This window comes from Nymphalis io, chromosome 7 (assembly GCF_905147045.1).
Source record: "Nymphalis io chromosome 7, ilAglIoxx1.1, whole genome shotgun sequence".
NCBI classification, from domain to species: Eukaryota; Metazoa; Arthropoda; class Insecta; order Lepidoptera; family Nymphalidae; genus Nymphalis; species Nymphalis io.
In genome coordinates this window covers 5,669,045-5,689,852 of record NC_065894.1, presented here as the reverse complement: position 1 = coordinate 5,689,852, position 20,808 = coordinate 5,669,045, and the positions used below count along the sequence as shown (strand labels likewise).

Below are 20,808 nucleotides of genomic sequence, written 5' to 3'. Positions count from 1 at the left end.
AATTTATATAAATTCTTAAAATATTATTTACAATTTGTTTTCGTGGCGTCTTATACGTCTAGTGTTAAATATAACATAATGAAATAAATTAAATTATCTACTAGTAATTTTACGGATACGTTCATTTATCACAATGTTGAGGATATTGGGAGGCAAAAGGAGGAGATGCATTTTCTTCGATAAAAAATACAAATCCTCACAATTTGTCATTTAAAAAGTTTCACAGCATTTTTAATTGACAGTATATAATGCTTAGTTAATAATTTTAAAACAAAAACACTTTTTACTCGCTGTCGTCACCGAGTCTGGAATTTGTCGGTCTACTACTATATCATTTGAAACCGCATTTCAAATTTGTTAAAACTAAAAGAATTTACTCCAATCACACATATAAAATAAAAAAAAATACAAACACACAAAAAAATCTACATAAATATTTGTCGTATTACTTGTTTTTGTAAAAAAAATATCAAAAAAAAGTGTTCAACATTCGCTTAATTTTCCGAACGCATCGGAAATACACTCCTGACATACAAACGTATATTATAATCTCAATATTATTGGCAATACATAAGAGCTCTTATTTGATCCGTCCCTTGTGTGGAACATATGCGTGTATCGGTTGGCTGTGCTGCCGGTCACGACGCCAGCCACGTGCCGCCACCAGCAGCGCCGCCAAAAGCGCTGCCACCAACACCACGCACGACACTATCATCGCCGACAGTGCGGATGTCTTCATGCAGGTCTGTCCTTCTATCGCTGCAAAATACATTAATACCGTAACATTAATATTAAGTACATGATAATAGATTATGATGACTGCCTCGTTAGTCTAGTAGCTAGATGTAAGGTTGAAAACCATGAGAGGTCCTGGATTGAAATCCCAGGTCGGGCCAATAAAAAGTTATTAGATTTTTCTGTCGAAATTTTCTCTTATAAATTAATTCTCAGTAGCAGCCTGGTGTCTAGAAGTTGGAACTGTGTGCACTCCCGTGCCTTGAAACACTTGTAAAGCCGTTTTTCCTACGCCTAAACTCTATGCGGTCGTGTCGGAAAGCCGTCGCATCAGTTTATGAGAGTTTGGGAATAGAGAGTGCACCTGTATTTGCGTACACACTTATACACGCATGTCTTGCGCAGTTGGATAATCTCTCTTGAGATTGGCCGAAATCGGTCTGGAGGACATTATTATTATTAATAAACTATAAACAATCACTAAAATTTGTATAACATCTTTCACCGTAAGGATAAAGGTTCCTTAAAAAAAATTATAATCAGCTTACAGTTGACGAGGATATCGCGTAAAATATTACACAAAAAAACAGCCGAATTGATAAACACCTCGGCTGTTAATGAAAACATCGCATCCCATGAAACTTTGCCAAATGCCACCAATTCGATCAGCGTGATGGAATTAGGCATTTTCCTTGAAGTTGAGGCGAAGGGGAATATACGCCACATGTGATGTTACTGTGTACTACTGTTACACCATATATAACATCGAAAGTATAAAGGTACAAGGCTCGTGTGCTCACCGGCCACAGTCTCGTCCTCTTCCCCCTCCTGCAGCACGCGCAGCGACTGGAACAGCGAGATGTTCTCCGAGAGCCGCGGCGCGACGCTCGCCGTTTCCGTGTCGGCGGATCGACGTCGCACGCTTTTCATATTACGCCAATGGCACGGCTGCGACTGAAACATTTTCAAATTTTAATTATACTAAAAACCATTGACTTACCACCTTCACCTTCAACCAAAATTCTAAAGAGTAAGTATCTAGTGATTTGATCGACGTTGTATATGAAATACACAAGCGTTCGTGTTCATTTATATTATTGATGTACTTCATGTTATGATATTCATTTGGTTAGGATATATAATAAATAAGTATTTGGTTAGGATATATAATAAATAACTACATAAATATGTAATATATATATGCAATTAGAACACAACCAACGACGTAGAGGCCGCTTTCCATGTTTCATTTCAATTTTTTCAACATTCGTTTCTTATCGCATATATTAATATATATTTTTCAATCCGCGTTATTAGAGTGAGCCCGAAATTCTACTATTAAATTTTCTTTAGCTTAGGCAAAAATAAAAATCTGCAGGACTAGGTTGTAGGCCACTACCATCAATGTATTATTTAATGTCAAATGTAATTTCCTATTTGGCTGCAACCATAACAAGTACCTCTGGACCTATACGACTCGAGTAAGAATCGAATTGTTGATAAAGAGAAATATTAATTAGTTATGAGAAGTTTTTTATTTCACCACGAATAAACTTTGAATAAATAACGTGAATAATTGAAAAGCATCCGAAACCAATTTTTTTTCATGGTTAAGATGCTCTAAACAGCCAAAACAATCCAATTTTATTTTTGAAACCTTTTTCATTTGCTGCACAATCTCCACCTGCCATTTACGATCTACGACATGCGCAATAGAGCATGGCATTACTTTTAGCCGTTGAAACGGAACTCAATTTAAATGCATAAATAAAACACGAATTCACTGCTTTTTTATGTTTGTTCACAAAATTAAACTAAGTAGACTTAGACAAAAATTATTGTTTTTGCCGACGTTGGTTGAGCCCAATTTCGAGTTTGGTATAGTTACGTAGAACTAATAGGCCATATCAAAAAGAAAAATTCATGGCACTCGTATTTCTATATATATTTCTGGTTAATTGGTAATACTTACTGGACCGATCTACACAAAAGCTGAACAAGGTTACATACATACCTTCTTCTCTAGAGAAAGCTTTAAGCCAACAGTGAGTTATTTATATTTATTGTTAATTTTAAACCAATTTTTATTTTATATACCTATCATCTATACATATATTAATATAATTATTTTAATGTACAATTGGTGTGATCTGCATTTAATATTAATTACTTGTTAACAAATATATTAGCGTACCTATCGTGGGCGAAATGTATTTGATACTTATAAAGAAATCATAACATCTGTAAAACTATGTGCAAATAAATTATTATTATTATTTAGAGGATGTCACTTTACTTGTACTTAAGACTTTTTTATTATAAATTACTAATAAGTATAATATATTTTCCGAATTTTATATCAATTTAAAAACCCAAAAAATCATGTAATCATAACACTTACTGGACATCTTCCATGGCACATTCTGACATCACACTCGATATAGAGCGCGGGGGACCCCGTGAAGCGAAACGTCTTCATATACGCGTACACCTGCGTCTCGAACACGCCCGACTCCGACCACGAGCCGCGGAACCGAGAGATTAGCTTGTCGTCCACTGGGCAGCTGTTCATAAAATAATAATATTAAACATTATTCTGAAAGGCTTGTTCCCTGAACAATGAGGACCGGGTTGATAATTTTTTTTTCCATGTTTAGTTATTATTTATTTTTCTTTATTATTTGGGGCGAGATAGTCAGGTGGTTAAAACACCGGTTCATGTGCTTAATTTGTGTTTATGAAAAAGTGGCGGTTAAGAAAAACATCGCGAGAAAAGAGCTTGAGGAGAGGATGCTGTTGTCCAGCAGTCAGACATTAACAGGCTGTTTCTTTACTAGATTTATATACTTTTAGGATATTTCTTCGACTTCTTCTATTTTGAATTTTTTCAAACATCAATAGACTTATACATGTAGGTATTTACTATTTTTATTTAATTTTTGAGGTAAGGCAACAGTCAACAGCAATAAAAGTATAACAGACAAAATTTAGAATATGAACCAATTAACTTCCACAAATTGTTAAATGCTAAAAATCTCGAAACTGTTTTCTTAACATAACTAGCACCCACATGGATATATAACAGTACTCACCCATATTCATCTATAAGTTGTATTCTCTTCGCGGCTCCGTTGTGCGCGAAGCAGTCGTTCACAACAATGTCGAAACCATCTAGAATTAAACGTGTACTTCACATAATTATACTGACACACTAGTACAATCGAGACAGCTTCAAGTTATTTCCTATGAAGAGATCAATGAACTTTTGAACGAAAAATTGTGAATTAAAATAGGAAGTAAACACGCGATGATAGATCACCGTTAATTTTCTGCCCTTGTTCGTTACGGTAAATAATTGAACGGTCTTAATTGTTCTGATAAATTCAAAAATTTCTTGTTTTTTTTTTTAATTTTAATAGAGAGCGAGTGCAAGAATTTTATATTTAAGCCTAGCACTTTATATTTTTCATCACTCTATATTATATCGCATTTCGTTTCATAAAATAGTTTGATTGGTTTCCATCGCATTGATTTATATTAGTATGAAATCAAATTGTTTTTAAACTATACTTGAATGAAGCACATTTTTTTTTAAACTACATTTATCAACTAATTATACATGTCATTATTAATTCTGTATCTGCAAAATTGTTTATATGCGTGTGATTCAACTGATTTATAAAGTTTAAAATAGAATCTCAAAAGGAAATAGAACAGTTACTATGTACGTCTATGTAAACCTTACCATAGGCACTCCTCATGTATATGAGCAAGGTAAGCGGATCACCCACTCGCACCGGACCGGTGACGCGCGCGCCTGTGGCGCCGTAACCCGACCGGATCTCCATATAGCACTCCGGCGGCTGCAGTGTAAACACAACAGGATTACCCGTTGCTACTCTGAAAAAAAGAAACTCGCAATAATTAATACGTTATTTAACTAACAGAATATTACTTTAAAAGAAAGAAAACATCAATCCTTGCTTCCATAAGGTCATACGGGCATATGTGCCGACATATCTACTATTTGTCACATTTAGACTAAATTTTGAATTTTTTTTTTTTATATTTGCCGGGAGGGCAAATGACTCTACTCCACCTGATGGTAAGTGGTAGTAGAGTCCAAACGCGACGACGGCCAGTACAGATGGGAAAAACGTTCTGTACTAGCCGCCTTCGCCTTGCCGGCCCGCAAGATGCCTCTTCACGCCTCGTTTGAAGGAACCCGGGTTGTAAGAGGAGGGGAACACGTGAGCTGGTAAGGAATTCCATTCTTTGGTAGTGCGACAAAGAAAGGAGTTGCCAAATTTCTTTGTTCGCGATGGAATTGATGTCACAGTTAGGCGGTGACATCGAGAACCAGCTCGCATATGAATATATAAAAATATATGAATATATATTGAATATGTAAAACAAATCTGTAATGTTATTTACAAACAGAGATTGCCAGTACAAATAATTTCACGCTTCAATAAATTTATACACTTTCACTGCAATTACTTGCAATGTTCCATTAGTTTGTTTTTTTTTTTAGAAACGACCTTTTGACCTTTTATATATTATGCTTTCCCGAACATAAAAAGTCAACATTTTATTTTTGTTAAAATGTATTGCTCTATTCTTATTTGCTTCATACTTTACGAACTGATTAAGCTACTTCTGATTTTTACTTAAATTTACCTCTTTACTTAAGCTAGTTTTAATTCAGTAACGAAAAATAAATAAATTTTAGAATAATAATATACAAGCTGGCCTTATTTTACATTGGGCCTAAAAAAACCATTAAAATAACAAGAATCATGTGTGACTTTATGTATTTATAGATCATGTTAACGGTTTTATTACATAATGTTCTAAGTTGCTCTAAAATCGATACTATACTACAAGGCAGAAACTGAAAATATAAAATAAGAACACACACTGCACACTCAATTGTTACTCAATCATTTAAATCTAGCCGTCTGGGGTTGATATTAACAAAAGCAAAACATGTATGTGTACGTAGTAGTACCTATAATCAAATCCATGATCCGATTATTATCAAATAAGAGTTTTAAAAATGATAGAAGTAATATTTACTTAAAATAACTTACTCGACATCTAAAAAGGGAAATGTGACAGTCTTCCAGAAATCGTATCCATATTCGCAAGTCACCTTGAAGTGTTCGTCGAGTTCCTCCTCGATAAGGGAATTGTACTGCACGGTTATTGTGTTCCACATTAGATTCTTCTGTTGAAAAGTTTTTGATTGAATATGACACGTAAGTAGGTAGACTTTCACGAGTATCTATATTTAAATTCTTTGTTCCTTTAATGAACATTTTTGCCAAAAAAAAATGTTAGCAATTACGAGACGAGACACGAGACATTGTTGCTAGCTCAAACGTACATCCAAATTAACTGCAAGTAACTTAAATGTATTGTTATTAAATGAAAAATGTTTCGTTTTTAAGAAATCTATCAATATTAAGCGAATTTGTTAATACTCACAGTCGGATGTTTCTTTGTGTCATCGTGCTGACTGTTTCTGCCTAAAGTGCCACAACGGTTTAGTTGTATGTAAAACTCGTAGTAGTCACGACCAGAACCGTTTATATACATGCAATCCGGATCGTAGGAATAACCTGTGAACATAAATTTCAATAAGTAGCTTGAAAAAACACAAAGGAAGCGAGAAAATAGTCAAAGCAATTATCTGATTTGAAATTAGATTAATTATTCAGAATTTAGAAATATAAATCAATAATTATAGTAATGCGTTAATTGTCAGCGGAAAAAATATTTATTACTCGAACGATGTGTCAAAACTTTAACAGCTATAATTTATTCACCAGTTTCTTCTGCGTTATGCGCGGATACGATTAATACATAATTGAAACTGCACAAATATTTCATCCAATGAAAATTAAATTAAATTTTACGGCTATTCTTGTTTATTTTTTTGTTTTTTTTTTTTGTTTTTAGGTAACAAGGTTACCGAATTCTCTAAGGCAATGAACAATACCAATAACAATTTACTTGATTGTTTTGTCTACGCATATCAAAACAAAATGTCAATATAACGGATACTAAAACGTGAATTGATATCGACATTTCTTGGAATGCTGTTATTAATTTCTCTGAATGTAATTAAAAAACACAAATACAAGTGGCAATAATATATACCCGAAGATAAACGAATAATAAAGTTTAATGGACATTTTTAAATCGATAAAATAGTACAAAGAATTCTTAACATTAATAGCTTCAATACATGCAGAAAAACTTGGTAAAAATATTTGATGGAGCGTTCGTTCTTTCATAGTGGTAGGCGTAGAGTAATTTAATAGGTTTTAAGGCTGGTGATTTTTTAATATATAAATTTGATCTTGTGAAATTTAAAACTATCATTTTGCCTATGCCAGTGGTAAAACTTCATATTGAAAAAAAAAATATATTATAATTCCAAATACACTACAAATTTTTATGAGTTTTCATATTAATTACAGTTTTACTTACCAGCCGAATAAACCAGGCCGTTAAATGATCCATTAAAGCCAACCCGTATCTTCATAAAGTCGTCTTGACATTCTGCTTCGATATCTATATAAAATGTAACTTATTTAATAAGTATACTTTAAATTATAAAACATACTAACTTATCAAAAAAAGAACGACGTTAATATGAACAAAAGATGTGTACAGATTCCAAAGGCTGTTAGATGTTAGATATAAACGTCCTGGCAAGCATTTAGAATATGTATTTTATTGTTGTCTAACGAAATATTTTACTTTATTTTAATGTTAAAGTCGTGAGCAAAAGCTATTTCCCCGTAAATAAAAAGATAGATTAAAGATTAAGCAATGAAGACGGTAAGTGCGTGCGTCTATTGATAGCATCAAAATTTGTCCGGTTTTGCAAAACAAGTATAATAGTTCGCATGTATGGGAAATCCGCTGTTTACAAATTGGTCACACGATGAACTATTTTTTATAATTAAACGATTATGATATTATCATGTAATAATGGTAACTCGGTAATGTATGAATAAAATTAATAACTGAAGGAGAATCGTAAGTTAAATTATTATAAATAAATGTTATCGTGTGTATGTGACAAATTTACACAAGAGATTTAGCTTTGCAGAATAGACAACTTATATTCTAGTTAGGATATTTATAAGGATTTAGTTGTGCCTGTCGTTTTAAAATTAATGAACTAAACAATCATACATTGTACTCTGCTGCCATTGGTCCGATGTCGCCTGTACTCCCGTTCCCAAGCAGGAGGCTCTCGCCAGCTCGAATCTACTGATGGAGAACGCGGTTTGATGCTAACCGGGATATAACCATTCTTGTCTGACAGGAACACGACCTGAGGATAAAAATAATATATATATTGATAGAAATGATCACTATACCATCAGTTACAGCCTGTTAATGTCCCACTGCTGGGCTAAGGCCTCCTCTCCATTTTGAGGAGCAGGTTTGGAGCTTATTCCACCACGCAGCTCCAATGCGAATTTCGAAAACGAAGAATTTCAATAAAATTAGACATATGCAGATTTCCTCACGATATTTTCCTTCACCATCGAACACGAGATTAATTATAAACACAAATTAAGCGCATGAATATTCAGTGGTGCTTGCCCTGTGTGGTTGTGGTTTGAACTCACGATCATCGTTTAAGATTCACGCGTTCTAACCACTAGGCCACCTCTGCTTTGATCACTATACCATCAATCATTGAAAATTAAAATATATTTTATTTAACAAGGCTTTTACAAGCATTTTTAAACGGAGATTTTACGAGATTAAAAACATTTAAAGTTACTAGCGAATGGGAATATAGATTCTACAGAGAAGAACCGACAAGTAACTCAGTACCGAGTCATTATTTTCCACCAAATTAATTATATAGATATAAAGTTATTTGAACACAATTAAATTATTATAATATGTAAAAAAATCAACGAATACTAACTCCATGCCTTTGTTTTATATATATAATAATCTGTTGAGTAATATACTATGTTTATTAACATATTATTTTTGCGGAGATGGAAACCTGGGTTAGCTACATGTTTTTCTTACTACCTACTGATCACTCGCTCATCGACGATGTTTGTCACCGTTTGTATTAAAATAATAATGTGAATTTATTATATTCGTAAATATACTGCGATGTCGTATCGCAGTATATTTAAGTATATGTAAGTGTTTCCACTGTGTAAAAATATCCCGTAGGTATTCTCGAACTCTGAGTTGTAAATACCCCGGCTTTACCCCTTTTTTTAAGAATGAATATATTTTCTCTCTCAAGCGTTACATATCTCTAAAGTACATACATAATAGTGTGAAAATAGCCAAAACATATTAAATAAAAAGGATCAACTACAGACCTACAAGAAGAAGGATTTACAAGATTAGTGCTGGCCGCCTACTTTAAGAATGCATTTGCTGGGTTAGTTTTCAGGCACGTGGGGTTCTATGTGCTACTTGCTGATGTTATTAATAGACAACACCTAACACCAAACCCTATTCTTTTCAATTTAATATCACTTCAGTTAGTATAATTTTTTCTTCTCTAATTACCGAGTATACACGGATGCTCATCTTGTTAAAGTAAGACTCTTGACGCGTACACTAGCGTTTGATAGCCCTGAGATAAAGCTACAGGCGCCTAACAACGTCCTTCCGGCAAACGCGACTACGTATGCCTTTGATAATCATACATGTGTACAACTTCCTACGAGAATCGCTACTTAAATTAGAAGCATAACATTGACCTAAAACGTTTTCGAAAGTAAAGCCGTTAGATAAATGCGATAAGTGATATAAAATTTTACTATTAAGATCTGTTAGTCTATTTATTAAAGAAAAAAACTCAGAGTATTGAATTACCGTCGGTAATGCACCATTTCACAGTCACGACCCCATGAAAGTTTTGCACAAAAAATGATTATCGAAGATTGTGAGACAAAGTGTGCCAGGGCGGTTCGCACGCCGCAGCCGCTGCACGCATTATGAAAATTGGGCCAGTGGACTGGCGCACCAGTACTTACCTTCCGTCGCTACACTACTCCAGCAAATTGGTTTCGATACAAAAAAATAAATCTATTCATCTGCAGGTACACATTAGACAAATTGTAAGCGTGACAGCTTATATAATTGAATCATCCTATTCTCGGAAACAGCCGACATTGCTTAAAATATTCAGTTTAACATTTTCAGGCCTTTATAAAGTTTTATTACTACTAAGTATATATCACTTTGTTAATATTTTCATGAATTATGTCGTTTTTGGAAAAAAAAACAAAGTTCAGTTTGACAATAACTAAATTATTTTAAATTGCTTTAGATATTAATGTAAATTAATTCAAGATCAATAAAATATTTAAATACAAAAAGATCTTTAAAACGCATCATTACATTTATTGACTATTATTACATAGATAATGAATGTTTTAAACGCTTAAGTTACATTCAATTTGTTCTTATTTAGCAGTACATAAAAAAGAAAACAATTTATTTCATTACAATTTCATGGGAAGGGTAATAATGTGGGGCAAACAAAATGCGTCCACGCTTATGGTGGCGTGCAATGTGAGTCGAGTAACTGACAATCACACGCTGCCGACAGGTCAGAGATGGCTATCTTAACAATGTTTACAATGATCAACTTGCTATGACAGACGCTTCTCACGAATCCATAGTGTTAATCTAATCAAACCCGCAAAATCTCCAACAATCAAGGAACTTTTACAGATCACCGATTACTCACAACTTGTTAGTCATATCTGTTCAAATTGCGATGTAATTATCTGTCTACCTTAGAATAAAAATGTACTTTCATTGTACTCATATAGAGGAAAAAAATAAATAAGCTCTACTTGTTTCCCTTTATATGAAACTTGCATTAATGATTACTTATCATTACGATACGATATACTTTTAAGACTATATATACATCGTATATTTTTGAGTATTTTTTAATTTATGACGACGTAATCGGAGAAAAACTTGTCTTTCATTGCGCTGAAGCTACCGCTACCAAGGCTGTTGTAGCTTTAGCAACGTAAACAAATCTTTAATTTTTCTAAGTTTCAATAACAAATTTTCGGTCTTACTTATAAAAGCTACTTCTACTAATTAGTTAAACACTGATTTCGCTCTTTCTGTCACTATTGATTCAACATTTGAAAGAAGAAGACACAACATTTTTTTTTAGTTTAATCACTCGCTAAACAACGTTTATAAATAAGACCGATTATATTTAAAAACATGAGAGGTTAAAAAAGTTAGTAACATTTTCATTTTACCCATTTTCTGTCATTTGAATTTACGGTCGGCTTAATCATAGATCATATTTGCCAACACTAATGGAATTATAATATTTATTTATTTTTTCATTTCTCAAAAATATCACGGAGTATCCTAATTAAATTTTCTTAAATTGAGAAAAACTTTTAAAATATTAAGGTTTTAAGAACCAATTAAAGAAAGGAAATTTATGAAATGCTAATTTTATTTTTATAAACTGTTTAACATTAACTAACTTCAATTATAACAACTCTACGGAACATAACATCATAACTAAATGAGATGAGAGAGGTCCATTGCAATGTTATTGTACTTATTGCATAAAACAACCGCTGGCCTCTTGTTCGCTACATGTATAGATTGGGCAATGGATGCGTGGACCGTCTTCCCTCAACCATAAAATATACTATAACATTTGTTGATTTAATTCCATTGTAATCTGATACATATTCCTATGTTGAGTTGAGTAACAAGCTACTTGATTTTTAACTAGAAAATTCCAATCATTATTCTCAAATTTAATTTAATTTAAAAAATACTATCTAATGTTATTTTGCAAATGTAAATTTATTTATTTGTTGTTTTAAAAATTTGATTTTTTTTTGCGCTGTAACTACTTAATGAAAACATGAAATTTTGCACACACCTTGCCAGGGGTACAGAAAAGGACATAGGGTACCTAAGACCTGGCCTCCTCTCTTGCACTTCGAAATATGGTGAGTTAATAAGAAATAAAATGTAAATGAATACTTATTAAAATAATAGCAAAATCCAAATATGCTTGATAAAAGTATACTCTTAGAACAACTTTATATATAATTTAATAGAATAATTTAAATTTAAAGTTACCAGCGATATTTACTGGAACTTAGTAATTACTCTTTACGATCAAGTACATAGATATTTTGCTTAGTGACATTGTATTTTAAAATTGAATTAGATCATGATATATTTGTTATTTTTTTTCTTTTCTTGCTATTAGTCTTATACAAGTTTAAAGAAATAAAAGACCGTTAAAATGTTTTGAAAAGCACTACTTACTGGATTTATGGAAAATAGTAATGTCAATTGTTCGCAACACTTACAACTACAGTAAAATGCTTTACTCAATTTGCGCTATGAAACCGCTATAATGAAATTGTAGATCAAACCACAAAATTCCGAGATATTTTCGTTTAAAAAGTGAGAGTATACCTGCGAACTTCACGCAATTTATACTTTTTATATATTTATTTTTTTCAGGTGTAAATGCGTGTAATTTTTTCGTCAAAACGTGACTCATAAAAATTTTAAGCTTTGAAATTCATGTCAAATGATTGATTCTTTTAATCTTATTTCGTATTTCTCGTTATTTTTCTTTTTTTATGTATTATTTTTTTTTTCTTTTAAATGTATATACACATAACTTTCAAAAGTGCAAACGTTTAATTAGTGTATAAAATATATTTCAGTGTCATATAGTAGTGCATGATTTTCATTTAGATATATTTAATTGATTTATACTATATTTCTACTGACGCTTCAACATTTATAAAATCAATACATATTGTCTTGTTAATGCATAACAATTAAACATAATATGTATTAATAATCATATATTTAAAAAAAAATACTAAAAAAATTTACTTAATTTGATCGTCGGCATGTTCTATAGAAGCACACTTTTTATACAATAATAGTCATTGACATTGAGCTACATAGCAAAATGTTTGGTAAGACGTTAATAAAAGAGCGCTGCTGTCTTTATGCAGCGAGATGGCGCATTGTTCTAACGAATGTTATACATCTCTTACAATCATTCAAGGTTGTATTGTATGAATGTATCCACATATTAGCCGTGAAGCTTTATAGAAATGTACCGCGCTAAACACAACCATTAAATTAGATAGGTAATTAATCACTATAGCACTTTTACGGTGACTTTAAAAGACATTTTTTACGTTGTTAATAGATTCTTTCTGAGGTCCTTAAACTCAAACCGTTGACATATTTTTTTATTACAATCAATGAAACAATTCAATAATCAATAAACAAAAACCATCTTGTCAAGCTGTTGTAAAACTTACGACAAGTCTAATTAGAAATCGAGTGATCGTTTATCTTACTCAAGAAACGAGATGCTCAGTTGATAGAACGTACGGAGATATAAACTGATAAAGAACGCGAGTTGAAATCCAGAGATATACTCCTAAAATATCACGCGCTTAATTTTATATTTATACTTTAATGCAAATGCATATTTATTCACGATGGTACAAGCTCTAAGCTTTCCCCCAACTGGAAGGAGACATTTACCGTGTAGTAGTCCTATTACCGGGTAAATGGAATTTAAGGGACATTGCTTAGACTCGCACCTACAAAAATATTTTCATGTATATTTCTTTTTCAATAAAATTATTATTATTATACTCATAATTATTTCATATATTTATTGAAATAAGTTAACAGGCTTGCAAATGGGCCATCTGATGGTAAGTCGTCATCACCTATATAGGCATTGACACTCTAAGAAATGATAACCATCCCTTACACCACCCAAAGCTTCACCAACCTTATGAACTAAGATGTTATGTCACTTGTACCTGTTATTACATTGCCATGTCACCCTTCAAACCGGAAGACAATAAAACTAAGTACGCTGTTTGACGGTAGAATATGTGGAGTGGTACCTACCCAGGCGGGCTCGCTCAAAGCCCTACAATCAAGTAAAATAATAAAAAAAATCAATATGCATACAAATTGTAATAAACCTAAAAATTATAAGTGAGTATAATTTAATAAAATAAAAATATTTAATATTAAAAGAGTTCCTTCTATTACCTAGTCATTGTATAAATCTTATACAATGCGTTCATAAAATGTACAAGCACATTTTCGCTTCTGTTGTATCAATAAACTTAAAAAAAAAAACAATTACTTACTGGATCCTGTTCACTGCCGTCTGATTTAAGTGCCTCTCTCGTTTCATTCTGTAATATTAACATTGAATTATAATTATAAATTTAAGAAAAAACTTAACTAAACAAAATTTTTAAATTAAGTTAGAACTTCATTCAGCATCTGCCTTTTCTTATTAATTAAAATTTAAAAAAGCTACCCGTCCCGGATTCGCACGGGTAGAAAAAGTGTCTACATACAACGCTCATATTGAAACTCAAACATAAAAAAAATTCTTGGACCAGGGACTTTACTGACAAACGCAGAACTTCATTAAAGTTTCATCATAATCGATTGAACAGTTTATAGAGGACAAATTATTAAGTAATTTTTATTTATTTTACATTAATAAGAGTATTGTTAAAATGGCTTATTAAATTTAATAATAAAAGTTATTACCTTGCTAGTAGCGATCAAGACAGGCGGGTCATCTCCAGAACCCTCATTTAACTCGGCTGATTCAAGAGAACTCAGTGACTCTGTTGACAGCTCTGCAGATTCAGCTGAAGAGTCTAAGTGTGTGTGAGGCGTAATCGTGTGCCCTACCTATAGTAGAATTATAATAAATTAGGCTAGTATTTTATTCTAGGATATAATATAAATAATTATTTCTTACTTACATGTAAGATGCAGAATCCGCAAATGATGATTAATCTAGAACAACACAAAAATCATGTTATTAAGTCAATTTTATAAAAAGCTATTATTATTAAACGATATATGCGAAAAAAGGGCCGAGATGTTCGATAGACTGGAACAAGTATGTGTTAACCGAAGATTGTGGGTGCAAGCCCGGGCATGTATTAGTTAATTTTCACATGCTTAATTTGTATTTATAATGTATCTCGTGATCGGCGGGGAAGAAAATCTTCCACATGTGTACAGCCAACCCGCATTGAAAAAGTGTGGTAGAATAGTCTCCAAACCTTCTCCTTAAAAGAAGAGGAGGCCTTCGCCCAGCTGGATGATAATTACAGGCTTTAATTGCAGCTTACTTTTACTTTACTTTATACGAATAATAATATAAAAATAGATTCTTAATAAAATCAAAGAGTAAAAACATAATGCTAAATATAATACGTTAACTGCAAAATAACCAACAAAAAATAAGTCGAACTCGTGCCGTGATAGTATCATTGTTTTGACTATAATGGAAGATGTAATGATAGGTCAAAAGACACGGCAGGGTAATGACAGGGCTGCAGATTGAACCAAGGGAATCAATATCGGAGTCATTACCGTAGACTGTGATCTATGAAATTGTTTTACTAGAGCGGTAGCTGCTGTGAGTATTGTGATTCAATTCTGATCGTAATCATTATTCTAATAAAAATACACAAAGAATAAGCCCTTACCTAATCACATTATTAGAAAATCAAATATCCATTAGATAGGAAATGATTTTGATTTCAAAGTGTAGAAGAATAGCTTCTTCCAATTCAATGTTACAAACCACTCTATAATTTAATTCATTACTTTTGTTTTGGTTTTATTTAGTATATAATAAAAAAAGTAATTTAAAACGGTTAATGATCCGTCATACTCATTTCGATGTAACTATAAGTAGAAAGAAACTGTAAACGTTGTAAAAAAATATGTTCTGATGACTGTTAACTCATAAACATAATAATAATACTATAAATCTTTTTCATAGAACCAAATGTCGCTTCTACGATTTTTTAAACTATTCAATAAATGTAATTGAATAATCAACTTTTTCAATCAATTATTGACACATAACATTATCTAATTTTCCACTTGATTGCCTTCATCTCATTAGGTTAGTCTCACTTATTAGTCTCACCACTATTTGATATTACTCAGACTCACAGTCAGTGACCTGCCATCGCTATTGAAGCATAGCCTTTGTGTCCTTAACAGTATCGCATTGGCTGGATGTAATTAACAAGATACAAAACATACTAACGGATGTATTTAAATTCCGTTTCAAGATTAATTTCTATATTATAATGATTGGTCGGTAAAAAAGTCCTTAAATGTTTATAAAGAAAATAAAAAATATTTTAATTACATAATGACATTTTTAGTAATAGGTACTATATGTACCTTTTCTTATGTTTACGTGCAATAGTAAACGATGATATTATTTATTTTGAACAGTGGTTTTCTCGATGTAATTATCTGTTATATACAAACGTCGAAGACAATAGAAATACATTTATTAGAATTAAATTACTGGACTTGATCAAAACATTGCAATTAATAGTATCAAATAGTTTTGAACGGCTCAGTTATAATGACTTTGTTCGTGAACACGATCTGGCTTACCCGTTATCGATGGTAAAACGACATGGTGTAATTTTCAATTTCTATTCGAGATCCACTTGTTTATGGTTTTGCTTACGCTTAATCTATTGTATTCGTTTTCGTTATCGAACGGTAAAAAAGTATAAAATATATTTTAATTCCATTTGAATTTGTAAGAAAAATTTAAATATATTTTGATTTATTATAAAAATATAGAGATATTTGCATTTACTTATCTCCGCTTGCAATTATTATGTGTCTAATACTGCAACTGATTATACACTAGTTCCACTCAACCGATTGAAATTTTACACACTATTTCGGTCCTATTAGTTATACAACCTTACTACTACCGTCATAATAAACGAATAAAATACCAATTATAAATAGAATGTACATATATTTTTGAAATGAGATTTAATATATGTATTAAAATATGTGATAAAAATTGTTTTTAAAAATTATACATTTTTCTAATCTTGATAACATAGTAGTGTATTAATTCTAGTAGTAGTCTAGAGTCTTGATGTAAGGCTGCAGACCCGAAGGTCCTGAGTTCAATTCCCAGGCCGGGCCAGAAAAAAGTTTTTGGGTTTTACTGTCAGTTACATCCTTATTACGACCGATATTTAATTACACACTATAATATACAATAATTACACGTATTTTCACTTAGAAAATCCTATTTAATTTAAGTAAGCAGTCTTAAATACAAATTTCATACTACATGTTCGGTCATAATAAAGAACTATCTGTTACATCTCAAACTAAACGTGCGCAAAAACAAAGATTGGTTGAAAGCATCAATGTTTTAAGCGTTGAAGCGTAAATGGGAACAAACAATCTTACTAAAAGTGAAATTGTTTGTTCTTTTGGTACAAAATCAATTAAGACTGCATTTTATTCGTTTAAATCAATAACAAAGCCCGCTTAAAACAAAAGCATATGACAATATTATTTTACATACGATAACGTTTTTACAGGCTACAAAAATGATTCAATAGCCTTATATCACGACCTTGTATAACTTAAATGCATAAATAAAACATATAACGGTGACTTTACGTTAAACGGCGTCTGCGCATGCGACGTTACGCGCTCGTTTATGTCTTTTGTTCGGGTGGCGATTACGTGAATTTTACGCCCAACATAGCAGTTTGAAATTATTTTGATGAGATATATAGAAAACGAACTGCCTTATCCCCGAAGACATTTATTTTTCAAAATACAATTTAACTTATATATAATATACATAATACATTTAAATTATTTATTAAAATTGGATAATAATTTTTATGCTTCTTTTATTGGGGTAATTAATATGCTAATGAGTTGGTCTAGTATATATAATAAGAAGGTTTCAATCTTATTTATAGCCTCATAGATGTATTATAAAAATCGGCATATATTTTTTTTATTAAACGATATATAATGATAACATTTTACATGTCATATGTTGGGAAGAGTCAATCCACTGAATATTTGAGACGGGTTGACGAGGACACTTTGATGGACAGAGGTGTACTTTTATGATAAACTTAAAATTGCAATTTATTATATTTTTATTATATAATATAATAGATAATGGAAATCGTTTTGGACAGGAAGCGACCTCGCACCGCTTCCTACAACATCTCTGTGGCCTCATTACTGCTTCCTCTCCGGACTCGAAATTATATGTAAGGTTATTAATTGTTATAATTGTTTGCTTATGCAATAATATTATCTTTAATAATATAAAAGATTTTAAGGAGTAATTTTAGATTACCAAAAGGTTAACGATGTAATTTAATGCTTGGCAAAATCCGCAATAGCCCACTTATTATATTTCATCAAATGAAATCCGACATCACTAAATTTTATTTTTCTGTTTTTCAAAAATAATTGAAGTCGGTAGAGTACAAACTCGAAATTCATGCAGAACACGATCGTGAAATGATAAAAAAATATATATGCGACATTGAATATTATAACTATATCGTTTAAAGAACAAACGTATCAAAATATTATATCATTCCAGTGAGATACGAGGTGAATACAGATTAAAAAAAGTGCACATGACTTAAATCCTACTTAAAACTAATACTTTAGCAGATTATACATTACAATAAAAGAGTGTAATTAATTAATCCAACTCAATGAAAGTATAATCAACAGTCTACCAATTAATTAGTTCATAGAATATTAAAGTCGGATAATGTTATAAAATAATAAATATTGAATGTTTTAATTAAATAGACTAGGAATACCCTAACTTCCTACGAACGCAATATTTTAGCATTATTACGATCGAACTACAATAAGATTTTACGATAATTTATTTTTCTTTAAATGTCCAAAATGAATTATTTTGCTAGTTTTTTTTTTCTAATATCCCCTTATAATATTCATCTATAATGAGGTGGAACATTAGTGCTTCCTAAAGTTGAATGGATTATGAGAGTTCATATAAGTCAACAGTTGTTTAGGATGATCAGCGTAAAAGTGACGACTTTGGTTTTGATCAAAGCCGGAACGCACCGTTAACGCACGCGTCGGGTCACATCAGACGCTTTACACTTTGTTTCCACGCCAGTGTCATTATATTCTTACGTTATTCACCGTTCCAAACCTTAATAAACTGTTAATGACTAATGAATGAGTAATTAGGTTAAAACACTAGAGTTTTTCCTATGTAATACATTTTTTAAATTTTAAGGAGTATATGAAAATAAAAAGGATTCTTTATTAATAAAAATTTTATATTATTTTTCCTACGATCGTTATCTATAAGCCTATAAGGGTTAATAAATGATACGAAATAATTAAACATCATATTTTAGGTATACATGAGGTATCAAAGTGAGCTATGAGCCTATCAAAGTGCATTTCATGGTAAGTAGGTATAGTTATTATAATTTATATGAGTATATTATTTAATGAAGTCATTATATCATAATTATATGACTCTATAAAAATACACTGTATATCTCACTATGAACAAAACATAAATAAATTGTTAAATTGTTTAGAAAAATTGATAATTGAGTACGAGTTTATATTAAAAAATCTTTCAAGTAAAAAACTATAAACATTTTTTTTAATGTTTCCTGAAATAAGATCAAGTTGTTTTGTATTTTAATATCAATACATAATATATTATTTATTTAATAATCAAAATATTATTTATTTAGAAAAAGAAAGCGCCATTTAAAAAGGAAACCAAGGCAAACCAACAATACAATATAAAGAAATAATAGATTTTATTACGCTATAACAGTTTACAAATAAACCACAAAGAAAAACCAAAGCTCATTTTTATTTGATATCCAAATTATTATATTATGAATTTGTGGAAGCAAATCATTGACGCCGCTTATTCCATTGAAGCGTAGCGGGGTCACAGAACTAGTACAAACATAATTTTTCGCGGCAGCTTTATGCGTTTTAAACTCTATCTGACACCGTGCTTAAGCATTTTTTATCTGTGAGTACAAATATAAAATATGTCTGTATCAGTATTCGCGAAACTCTGACGAATTGTTTATGTTTTTTATTTAATGCTATTCAGAAAGCTTAATGGTGAAGTTTCTTCACAGATTACTTAGTAATAAAAAAAAAACATGTTAAGATTCATTGTTAAAATACTTGGCAATAGGTATAACCAATCACCGTTGTCTAAAATTCAATAAAACTATAGAAATTTAGTTGCAGTCAAAATAAGCAAAAGAAAACGCTTAGATACTAGTTTTATTTAATCCAGGCGTAAGTTAATACTTGGCAAAGTTGATCCTGCGCTTACGCACTATTTCATAGCTCCTTCCCCTCCGACACTAAAATTCCTTGTTAGAGAAACCTAATTCCTTTTTTTATCAGCTTGGATTCGAACTTGGGACCTTGCGATCAGCAGCCAAATAAGCTAGTTACTGTCACAAGTCAATTATTACCATAGATAATATCGAAAATAAAAATTTTAATTATGTTCCTTTTTGTAGATCCGCTTTACAAATATACACAGTAAAAAATGCAAATTAAAAAAAATATGCTTTATCTGATACGACAAAAAATCATATCTTTTATTTGCATATGGTTAAAACTTACCTGATACACCTACCTACTTGATACAAATACAATTTTTTGAATAAGCTATAAAAAATGAAAAGTTAATTAAGAAACACAATATAAAAAAAGTAAATAACTACTCCACTTACCTCATATTTAGTACCATTTTGCACAAAAGACGCACTAAGAGGTCGACACTTTTTACCTTGTGTCATTTAATTACACTCCACTCAAACAAAAACGAATACCGTGAATAAAAAATATAGAACACTATATGACAGGCGTGTGAAAACTATCGGTTAGTTTCGTCGGTACATCCGTCTCGGTCGCCGGTTGTCAGTGAAGTGGGCAATGGGCAAAGCAACCTCCGTATCTCATCAGCTAGGAAATGCTGCAATGTTCCACGAGTAGTCCTCGTCTGTCTCACAGAGCCTCAATATATAAACTGACATTATGTATTCTGCTACACTTATATATAAGTTATATTCATTATATATTTGAAACGAAAAGTTTTGTGTATCGTCT

General features: G+C 31.4%; 1 protein-coding gene across 1 annotated transcript; it reads right to left on the bottom strand.

Moving 5' to 3' along the window:
• Window positions 1-51: 51 nt before the first annotated feature.
• On the bottom strand, window positions 52-20,437 carry LOC126769738 (uncharacterized). The gene is made up of 13 exons (XM_050488655.1): window positions 20,433-20,437; window positions 14,595-14,628; window positions 14,374-14,520; window positions 13,959-14,006; window positions 7,948-8,089; window positions 7,234-7,317; window positions 6,226-6,359; window positions 5,829-5,965; window positions 4,481-4,635; window positions 3,828-3,906; window positions 3,137-3,299; window positions 1,536-1,689; window positions 52-759 (listed from the first exon to the last, which is right to left on the bottom strand). The coding sequence occupies exons 1-13, from the start codon at window positions 20,435-20,437 to the stop codon at window positions 581-583; spliced, it is 1,461 nt and encodes a 486-aa protein (XP_050344612.1). The 3' UTR covers window positions 52-580.
• Between the last annotated feature and the right edge of the window lie 371 nt (window positions 20,438-20,808).

Coding starts and splice junctions, on each gene's coding strand:
- LOC126769738 (XM_050488655.1), bottom strand. Junction 3,907..4,480: donor ATACATGAGGAGTGCCTATG/GTAAGGTTTACA, acceptor GTTTAATTCTAG/ATGGTTTCGACATTGTTGTG. Junction 760..1,535: donor AGAGGACGAGACTGTGGCCG/GTGAGCACACGA, acceptor TGTATTTTGCAG/CGATAGAAGGACAGACCTGC.